Source organism: Periplaneta americana, chromosome 16 (genome assembly GCF_040183065.1).
Source record: "Periplaneta americana isolate PAMFEO1 chromosome 16, P.americana_PAMFEO1_priV1, whole genome shotgun sequence".
Classification (NCBI taxonomy): domain Eukaryota; kingdom Metazoa; phylum Arthropoda; class Insecta; order Blattodea; family Blattidae; genus Periplaneta; species Periplaneta americana.
The window spans coordinates 178,349,100-178,360,295 of record NC_091132.1 but is presented as its reverse complement, the minus strand read 5'-3'; the positions used below and the strand labels follow the sequence as shown (position 1 = coordinate 178,360,295).

Sequence of the window (11,196 nt, the reverse complement as noted above, 5' to 3'; positions counted from 1 at the left end):
TTGGTGAAATTGTGTCGCAACATTTTGGCTACCACAAAATCTGTGCCCGCCCGCACACTGCTGCTTCAACTCGAGAATTGCTGGATCAATTCGGTTGCCAAATCTTTGATCATCCGCCCTATAGTCCAGACCTTGCTCCTAGCGATTTTCACCTTTTCACTAAGCTGAAAGACTTTCTGGGTGGTACGCGTTTTGGAAGTGATGAAGAGTTGAAGAAGACAGTGAACACCTGGCTTAATGAACTGGCGGCAGAGGAGTATAACACGGGAATTCTAAAGCTAGTGAACAGATACGACAAATGTTTAAATGTAGGTGGTGATTATGTAGAGAAGTAAAGGAAGCTTCAGTTATGTAACAGACTTTGTTTTTTCAAATAAATATATTTTTTTAATTATTACAACAAAACGGTCGTTATTTCCTGGATCCCCCTCGTATGAAGATCATATTTTTGATATGGACCTATTATTGACGTGCAAAATTATGACATTAGGCAACTGATGACATCGATCTTACATTTCGTAAAATAAATTTTCTAAAATCTATTTATTTTCTCATATTTTTATTCTACATAATAAATACACAAGATGAATTTTTTAGTTCTCGCAACTATTTTTTTTTTCTCGAGACAAAGCATATTTACATGGTTATAAGTTTTACAAGCATTCGATGTAGCCACAAGCGTTGCGTATAACATGTTCCCAGCGTTGCGGAAGCAGTTGAATACCATTGGCACTGCTTAATGCTCGGTTGTCTGCAAAAAGTGTTCAACTGTTCAGAACCGAATCCTGCGAAGTGAGTCCATCTTAGGGATTAGATCGAAGTAGCAGAGCCTTATATTCGGAGAATACGACGATGATAAAGCACTTCTCAGCCTCAACAATTCAACAATTCAGACACAACTCCTGCTGTATGCGCCCTAGCATTGTCATGTAGAACGATGGATGGGTTATGCATAAAGTGTTGCAGTTTTCTACTCAGATCTGCTCGCAGATGCACTACAAATATTACAGTTCGTTACTTTCCGCTATGGACCTTAAATATTGTGTTACATACTTACTTACTGGCTTTTAAGGAACCCGGAGGTTCATTGCCGCTCTCACATAAGCCCGCCATCGGTCCCTATCCTGAGCAAGATTAATCCATTCTCTATCATCATATCCCACCTCCCTCAAATCCATTTTTATATTATCGTCCCATCTACGTCTCGGCCTCCCTAAAGGTCTTTTTCCCTCTGGCCTCCCAACTAACATTCTATATGCATTTCTGTATTCGCCCATAAGTGCTACATGCCCTGCCCATCTCAAACGTCTGGATTTAATGTTCCTAATTATGTCAGGTGAAGAATACAATGCGTGCAGTTCTGTGTTGTGTAACTTTCTCAATTCTCCTGTAACTTCATCCCTCTTAGCCCCAAATATTTTCCTAAGCACCTTATTCTCAAACACCCTTAACCTATGTTCCTCTCTCAAATTGAAAGAACAAGTTTCACAACCATAAAGAGCAACCGGTAATATAAATGCTAACTTTCAGATTTCTTGACGGCAGACTAAGTGATAAAAGCTTCTAAACCGAATAATAACAGGCATTTCCCATACTTATTGTGTGTTTAATTTCCTCCCGAGTATCATTTATATTTGTTACTGTTACTGCAAGACATTTGAACTTCTCCACCCCTTCAATAGATAAATTTCCTATTTGTATATTTCAATTTCGGACAATATTCTCGTCACGAGACATAATCATATACTTTGTCTTTTCGGGATTTACTTCCAAACCTATCTCTTTACTTGCTTCAAGTGAAATTCCCGTGTTTTCCCTAATCGTTTGTGGACTTTCTCCTAACATATTCACGTCATCGTCCTAGACAAGCAGCTGATGTAACCCGTTCAATTCCAAACCCTCTCTGTTATCCTGGACTTTCCTAATGGCATACTCTAGAGCAAAGTTAAAAAGTAAAGGTGATAGTGCATCCCTTTGCTTTAGCCCACAGTGAATTGGAAACGCATCTGACAGAAACTGACCTATACGGATTCTGCTGTTAAATATTGTGTTATGCGAGATAAATATTTCGCAGACATCAAGGCTGAAATACTTTTTGAATGATCATGGCCTGTAAGTGAAGTACATTTTGAATATATATTACCACAGGTGTGTCATTTAAACCGTTTCCGTTATTGATTGGAGATAGTCTCATTTGAAAAAAGTGTTTAACAGATGTCGTAAATAGATGGTTTACTTTTCGCTAGTGTAAATAAGTATATGCATGGTTAAGTTACGCTATTTCTATGGACACTTTTGAAACACGGCAGGTTTGAGAGGCATATCGCGTATGACGTTTAAGGGCAGAGGACGGTATTTTTTGGTGAAAATTGAGTAAATAAAAAAAAATTCTTTAAAATACTCTGTGATATGTGTGGCAAGCATAGCGTAATATTTTGTGGGTATTTGCGCCCTTATCAGATGTTGAGACGCCATTTTTAATCTTCCTGGGCTATGGATTTTTAAATCACTCGCTCCCTTTTATCGGTTTACAGTAACTTCATTTTTTTCTACATTGCCAGACAAAAATGGATATAACTTCTGAACTATTAAAGATACATGCATGAAATTTAGAACACACATTCTTTAGACCATTAGCCAACTTTTCTCTGTTAACAGAATTTTATTAATTGATTTCATTTTAAAACTACGTCCGTTTGTTTGCAAGAAATGAAATCAGAAAAGTATTATAAAATTTTGTCTATTTTACAAACGTAGGGGAAAGTATCAACATTCTGTTACAGACAGTTTGTAGAGCATGCTTTTGAAAGTACATTGCAAAAACCGGGATGAATCTACCTTTAAAAATAGTTTAAATGTATCGGTTTTAGTAAAATCCTGCATTGGGCACACTTTAATTTTTTTTTCAAATCAGGGCCCCCAAATGATTTTTTTTTTTCAAAATATTTATTTTTGGTTGAGTTGCTACAGCTGTGAGCTCTCTAAATACAAATAATTAATATTTTACACCTAATAGGAAAAAAGAGTTTAAAAATACCATCCACTCCCCTTAAGTGTAAAAGAATACAAGAAAAACATACCACAGAAGGAGCACTTGAAAGGCTTCTTCACGGTATGTGTGAGAAATGCACTTTTAAATCAACCTTTGGAGTAAAACACGATTCGCACTTATCAAATTTGAAATGTTTTTCGCCTCTATCGATCAAACTTAAATGCAGAAGGCTGGCAGAAAGATACGCCACACAAATTACGTTAAGAAAGTTTCTCGTCGGTATGTCTGAGAAAGTGCTCTTTTAATCTACTGTGTCGAGAGAAACACATTTCACAGAAAACACATTTGAAAGGTTTTTCGCCAGTGTGCAGGTGTTGATGCGACTTCAGATTAGCCGACTGAGCGAAACTCAAACCACAAATATCACATCTGAACGGTTTCTCGCCAGTATGTATCCGTTCATGACGAATTAAATCAGATTTATTAGAGAAACACTTCCCACAAACATCGCATTTGAAAGGTTTCTCGCCTGTATGTGTGAGGAAATGTAAATTTAAACTACTCTTCCTATAGAAACACGTTTTACACACATCACATTTAAAAGGTTTTTTGCCTGTGTGCAGCTGTTGATGAGTCTTTAGGTGCGACGACTGAGCGAAACCCACACCACACACATTGCACGTGTATGGTTTTTCGCCAGTATGTTTCCGTTCATGGCGAATTAAATCTGTTTTCTTCGAGAAACACTTTTTACAGACATCACATTTAAAAGGTTTCTCGCCTGTGTGCTTTCTTAAGTGGCTTTTCAGATATGCTGATTTCGAAAAACTCTTGTTACACAAGTCGCATTTTGATTGTTTTTCAGTTTCATGAGACCGAGAAGGTTTTTTCGGTGGACATGGATCCTCTGGAGTCTCACATATAGTCGGGTTCTCTTCATGTGGATTGCTGACGTATTCTGGCACAGTCCAATCATTGGTAGCTGGAATCCTATGACGAAATTATCGGACTATAAGATAGTCTCAAAAAATATATTGAACGTTCTCACTATATAAAAAGTATGAGAGTTTTACATATAACATACCATGTAAGACCAAAATTATTACTGCCAACATAATAGTTCGAAAATAACTGCCAGTTGTATTTGTCAGAATTTGACATTCGAAACCAAGTTGGTAAAAACATTTAATGTGATATCTAGAAAATCACTATAACGCACTAGTATATGCAGTAAAACTGGTTAAGTTCAACACTTAAGATATTAAGTAAGCTGATCCGGACTATAAAATCATAATTTCTAATCATTTTCAGTTTCAACTCAAGGTACACAATGTCAGAATATGGACGTATTTGAAAATAAAGTAATGAAATAATTAAAAATAAGTGAACCGCAATTATTACAGAGCGGTACTCTTATATGCAGAACAAGATTAAATAATGGACTATAGAAAATATTTTGTGCGAGAACGTGGGTATTTGCTTGGTTCTCGCACAAAACCAATCCACGGAAAGTCTAAAATTCCACATTCAGTATTCCCAACCTAACACACACAACAATTTCCCTCTTCTTACCGCTTATGTGACGTATTGATTTTACTGCTTTAGGCTTTTAACATATTTTTTTAGAGACGTTCAATAGAGTAATAATTATAAATTGGAAACTTACCACAGCAATTTCACCTAAATTGCACTGTTAATTATTATTTTTAAATATTTCCAAAAATTAAGTAACCTCTAAATCATTACATAACCTTACCGTTTGTTTTAAGTTCGCATTTATAGACTGGGGGAACAAAAAAGGCAGACGTATACATTTTATAGCAAAATTGTTGAAGAGAGATATTTTGTTTGAGCAAATTTGCCGTCATTGAACAGAAACCAAGATGGAGATTTCATTGCACCTAATTAGAAATTCCTCTTTCAGGTATGTAATAAACGATCTTCGCACAAAATAATGTATGATACATGAGCGGTATGTTTTCTTTCAATTCAACTACGTTTCGCTTTTTCAAACTTTTCCTCGAACATGAAAGCTTCAACATACCGCTCTTGTAACGCACATTACTATTAAGCAACCCAGAGTTTCATTTCTGCCCTTACATATCAGCCATCTATCCCAACTCTGAGCATGATTAATCCAGTCTCTACCATCATATCCCACTTCCCTCAAATCTATTTTCATACTACTCTCTCATCTACATCTCAGACCCCCCTAAGATCTTTTTCCCCTCCGGCCACCCAACTAACACTCTATAGGCATTTCTGGATTCACTCATACGTGCTACATGCCCTGTTCGTCTGAAACGTCTGTATTTATTGTTTCTAATTCTGTCAGGAGAAGAATACAAAGCGTGCAGTTCTGCATTGTGTAACTTTCTCCATTCTTCTGTAATTTGAACTCTCTTAGCCCCAAATATTTTCCTAAGAACTTTGTTCTCTTAATGTGACAGTCAAGTTTCACAACCATACAAAACAACCGGTAATATAACTGTTTTATAAATTATAATTTTCAGGTTTTTAAGAGATTGTATGACAAACACTTCTCAACCGAATAATAACAGGCACTTCCCATATTTTTCTGCGTTTAATTTCCTCCCGAATGTCATTTATATTTGTTACTGTTGCTGCAAGATATTTAATTTTTCCATCACTTCAAAGGATAATTTTCCAATTTTTTTATGTCCATTTCTGGTCACTAGACACAATCATATAGGTACTTTCTCTTTTCCGGGTTTACTTCCAAACCTATCTCTTTCTTGCTTCAAGTAGAATTTCTGTGTTTTCTCTAATCGTTTGTGGATTTGCTCCTAACATATTCATATCATCCGCATAGACAAGAAGCTGAGATAACTCGTTCAATTGCAAACCCTGTCTGTTTTCCTGGACTTTCCTAATGGCATACTCTAAAAGCTTCTCCTTGCTTTAGCCCACAGTGAATTCGAAAAGTATCTAACAGAAACTGACCTATACGGACTCTGCTGTACATTTCACTGAGACACATTTTTAATTAATCGAACTAGTGTCTTGGGAATATCAAATTCAATAAGAATATCATATAGAACCTCTCTTAACCGAGTCATATGCCTTTTTGAAATGTATGAATAACATATGTACTGTACCCTTACATTCCGATTTCTGCTGCAATATCTGTCGAATACAAAAAATCTTATCATTAGTCGATCTATTACGCCTAAAATCACACTGATGATATCCAATAATTTCATCTACATATGAAGTTAAAATATACTGTTACAGCAACACAATTGAAAGAAAACTTAAAAGGGATCGTTATTTAAGCATGGTCCAGACCAGATTTGCAGAACACAATGTAAGCTATAAAATATGATCAATAACAGGGGAAGGCTAAATGAATTGAGGCAGAGTGCGCGAATAAATAGAAAATAGAGTTGGTACTGGAATGATATCATAGTTCTTAAGCTTCGGTAGGATAATGAAACAAGTAGCTTCAGTGGCAGTAGTAATGGCAATAGAAGTGAAATCAGTAGTGGAGGTAGTGACAATTTTAAGATGGATATAGTTTCAGTACGAAAATGTATTCAGTCGTTCCTGTGAAGAACAGTTGCTTGCACGCCTATGATTGAGAACTTAGGAGGCAAATCAACGTAACACAATATCAACATAATGAAGCAATAAAAGGAAAAATACAGTTAACACTCATATCACACTCACCTATCAGTCAAAATCTCGTTGTCGTCTGCCTTTACTTCGAGCTTGATTTCCTCCTTCAATGTGTACAGATTGCACCACTCTTCCTAAAATTTGAGAGGAAAAGAAATTAGGAGAATGTGATTCATCTGAAATAACGTTGTGGTATTAGAAATTGTTATACTTTCTACGATATGACTGTTTTTACCATTGCAATGGACAGGTCAGTATTTATAATATGCTTCTCGAAATATAGGGCAACTTTGTTTTCAAATTCGCAGTCTGCTGTCTGTAAACAAGACAGCAAAGTCACCTCGCGATGTTGGCGTCACTTATAGGAGGGGGGAAATTATTATTAATATCAAACATATGAGTAGCGGTTGGCAACTAAATACATTTCTCATTTTTTGTAGGTCATGTATTTGAAGTTGTGTCTCAATTTTACTAACACTAGCAGATGCTGATGTGACTTCTACATTTTCAAGTGATATTAGTTATGCCATCAAACTCGACGTATGAGTTGGAGTGATTTACATACATAAAAGCAGTTATCAATATCGTACTGGTTTCACCAAACTGGCGCAAATTTGGTACTACATACAAGGTTCCATTTCAGTGTTGCCAACACCTAGTGGAAAAAAGTGGCTACAAATGATCCCGAAAATGGCCAGGAGTGGCAAAAGTTTAAATCGCTAAAAACGATAGTCCTAAGTATGTCACCTACATTAAAAAGTGTACAGTATTATATCGCAATAATAAGCTCAGAGAGAAGATATTAGAGAAATAAGAAATTGTTAATAAAACCCTACATCATATAACAATTCTTGCCAGGTTTACTATGCTGCCATTAAGTTGTTACATAAGGTGTCACGTCATAACTCACATTTAAATAGCTTTAGCGACTTTACTGCCATCTCGTGTTCGTTTACGGCGGACAGGTGGCGATCCTGGCAGTTGTTCTCTTCAAAGTGCAACCGATTTTAACATAGGAATTAGCAATCTATATGTCATCTGGGATAAAACTCACCTAATAGAAATACACATCATCATCATGGTCATAATCATCATCATAATCATAATCATTAACGCGTCCACACCTGTGGAGTAACGGTCAGCACATCTGGCCGCGAAACCAGGTGGCCCGGGTTCGATTCCTGGTTAGAGAAAGTCACGTGGTTGAGGTTTTATCTGGGGTTTTCCCTCAACCCAATATGAGCAAATGCTGGGTAACTTTCGGAGATGGCCCCTGGACTCATTTCACTGGCATTATCACCTTTATCTCATTCAGACGCTAAATAATCTAAGATGTTGATAAAGAGTCGTAAAATAACCTACATCCCTTGCCTCATCATCAACGCTAATATCTTCCTCGTCCCTCGTTTCCAGCACCCTTTCGGAAGTATTAGGATCATTCTCTGATCATGTATAGGTTGTAGTTGTTCCCACAATGCTAAGAATTTCAGAAGAATCTTCATATGAATAACAACACTTTTGCATACGATGTAATTCGAACTTGACGTTCAAAATAGCCGACAATAAGTGCCAGATTTAGGCCTAGGCAAATGTTTGAGCAGTACAGTGTGTCTTTACATAACATATAAACATATTATCCAATTATCTAGCAAAATCATTATCGAGAAGCGGCTTTTTCCCACAGTTGTCAGATACGAGGAATTCTACTGTACAAGATAAACACTGGAAGAAGAACACACAGTGCATTCCTTGTCCTCCACTCACCTCTGGTTCACGTTTCACCATAGGTAACGAAATTGGCTCCGGATCTTCCTCAAATTTTATCTCAGTTGTGAGATCTAGGCTCTGGTCCTCATATTCCTCCTTTATACCAGTCACATGATGATCCAAAACATTCTGTTCCTGCAATAAAACGAAACATCTTTAAAAAGAAATTTATTACAGGTCTGATCTAATACTTCACATTACAACTCAAAAGTGACAGAGAGCAGGAAATATTTAGGCTACTTCTGAAAAAATAACACCGCAATTATGAGTGAAAGGAAAAAATGTACACAATATATCTGTATATGTCTTCTTTTATTCATAAGACGTATCTCTTGTATTCTATCACACATTACTTCCAGAAATGCAATTGTCTCAAATTTAAAAACCGATTTGAAACAACTCGTCATATGTACAATATTTTGAAGGAGAAAACATCCAAGGAATTTCAAGATAATTGCTGGTAATACTTATCTCATATTTATAAAACAGTTATATTACCGGTTGTTCTCTATGGTTGTAAAACTTAGATTCTCACTTCGAGAGGAGGAAGAGAGGTTAATGATGTTCGAGAATAAGATCCATACGAAAATATTTGGGGCTAAGAGGGATGAAGTTACAGAAGAATGGAGAGAGTTACACAACACAGAACTGCACACCTGACATAATTAGGAACATTAAATCCAGATGTTTGAGATGGACAGGGCATGTAGTACGTATGGGTCAATCCAGAAATCTATATAAAGTGTTAGTTGGGAGGCAGTATAGAAAAAGACCTTCGGGAAGGCCACACATAGATGAGAGTATAATATTAAAATGTATTTGAGGAAAGTGGCATATTGTCGGCTTAGAGTGTAAACCTGCTAACTGCCAAAAAGAAAATTTTACAAATGAAGCACAAAACTGCGTTTAAATTAACTCTGAAACTTTAGGACCAAATCCAAAGTACAGGTACAAATGCCACCTGTACTTTGGATTTGATCCTAAAGCTTCAGAGTTAATTTAAACTCAGTGATTTGGTTCACTTGTAAAATTTTCTTTTTGGTGGTTAGCAGGTTTACACTCTAAGCCGATGATATGATGGTAGGGACTGGATTAATCTTGCTCAGGATAGGGACCAATGGCGGGCTTATGTGAGTGTAGCAATGAACCTCTAAAAGCCATTTGTAAGTTATACTTAAGTCCACCATTGTGGAGTAACAATTAGCATTCAAAGCCATGAATCCCGTTTGAGACAAGTTACGTGGTTGGGGTTTTTTCCCCGAGGTTTCTCCTCAATTGCTTGAAGCAGAATTGCTGGGTAACTTTCGGCTTTGGACCAAGGACTTATTTCGCCTTCATTAACATGATTTCATGAATCATATTAATAGTCTACAAGTTGACCAGGAGGACATGGCGGATGTAATTCCAGAATTTGCCTATAGGTGGCATATGTCTGCGGGAGCTGCACATATCCAGTGAAGTCGCAGGTGTTTTTAAGCGGATTGCTGACGACCGGGATAGTGAAGGCTCCCTCGGACAGATGGCGCCTTGGTGAATCATGGAATCGACTACGATATATTTTTCTTGTTAAGGGTGCAGCAGATTCAAACAGATGAATTGCAAACACATGTCATTCGATCTGAGGAAGCTGCAGAACAACATCACAGGCAGGTGGTGAATCAGGTCTCCAGTCAGAACTGGATGCTGTGGCTGAATCGATGTGATGACACCATGCAGTGAATCATGTGATATCTCTATCCAGTGCCTTTGCTTCAGTAAAGTCTCATTTTATAAACCTATGGATCAACAACTGGCTCTCTTCTAACACAGGAAAAATTTTACAGTTCGTACAAAAGAAACCAAGTGACCTCAAAATGTACAATAACTAGCCCAGACATGTTCAAACATTTTTAACAAGAGCCAGAACAGGTCACATTGTCACTCAATTGTACCTACACCGATTTCACCTTTCTGATAATCCTACTTGTCTGTGGTGTAATAATCATGATGAATTTTTTTTTGGGTTATTTTACGACGCTGTATCAACATCTCAGGTTATTTAGCGTCTGAATGAGATGAAGGTGATAATGCCGGTGAAATGAGTCCGGGGTCCAACACCGAAAGTTATCCAGCATTTGCTCGTATTGGGTATCATGATGAAGATCTGGAACACATTCTTCTATACTGTCCATCCATAAACCACAAAAGAAGTAAATTAAAATCATCAGTGCCAGTTGCAGAAGACACAGCCCTGCAGTATATATTGACTACACCCCACCTCTGGCTACTAGCAATAGGCATCTATAATGAACACCGATCAAAATACCCCTCATTTCTCATGAAAAACAACAACTGAATAGACTAGAGTGGACTTTATATTGTCAGCAAACAGATGATACATTAATAAGATTAATTGATTGATTGAATGATTGATTGATTGATACAGACCGGAGTCTACACCTTTGGAGTAACAGTCAGCGCGTCTAGCCGCGAAACCAGGTGGCCCAGGTTCGATTCTCGGTCGGGGCAAGTTAACTGGTTGAGGTTTTTTCCGGGGTTTTCCCTCAACCCAATATGAGCAAGTGCTGGGTAACTTTCGGTGCTGGATCCCGGACTTATTTCACCAGCATTATCACCATTTCATTCAGACGCTATATAACCTGAGATTTGATACAGCGTCGTAAAATAACCCAATAAAATAAAAAAAAAATAAATACAGATCGCAAGGGAACCTATTACGTTAATTGACGGAGGTAATAGATGAAGTTAAACTGTACAAGTTTTGTCAAATGAAGTTTTTTGAGTATATCTACACAGTT

At 37.1% G+C, this 11,196-nt stretch overlaps 1 protein-coding gene across 2 annotated transcripts in view; it reads right to left on the bottom strand.

Moving 5' to 3' along the window:
* Nucleotides 1-588: 588 nt before the first annotated feature.
* Nucleotides 589-11,196, bottom strand: part of LOC138692072 (zinc finger protein 664-like) — a 48,417-nt gene continuing 37,809 nt past the window's right edge. For both annotated transcript variants that reach the window (XR_011330007.1, XM_069814977.1), the window contains 3 exons: nucleotides 8,396-8,533; nucleotides 6,683-6,765; nucleotides 589-3,982 (listed from right to left, as the gene is read on the bottom strand). Coding sequence is in view for 1 of the 2 variants with exons in the window: in XM_069814977.1 (XP_069671078.1) it covers nucleotides 3,253-3,982; nucleotides 6,683-6,765; nucleotides 8,396-8,533 (951 nt within the window). In the remaining variant the exon portion in view is untranslated. The remainder of the gene's footprint in view (nucleotides 3,983-6,682; nucleotides 6,766-8,395; nucleotides 8,534-11,196) is intronic.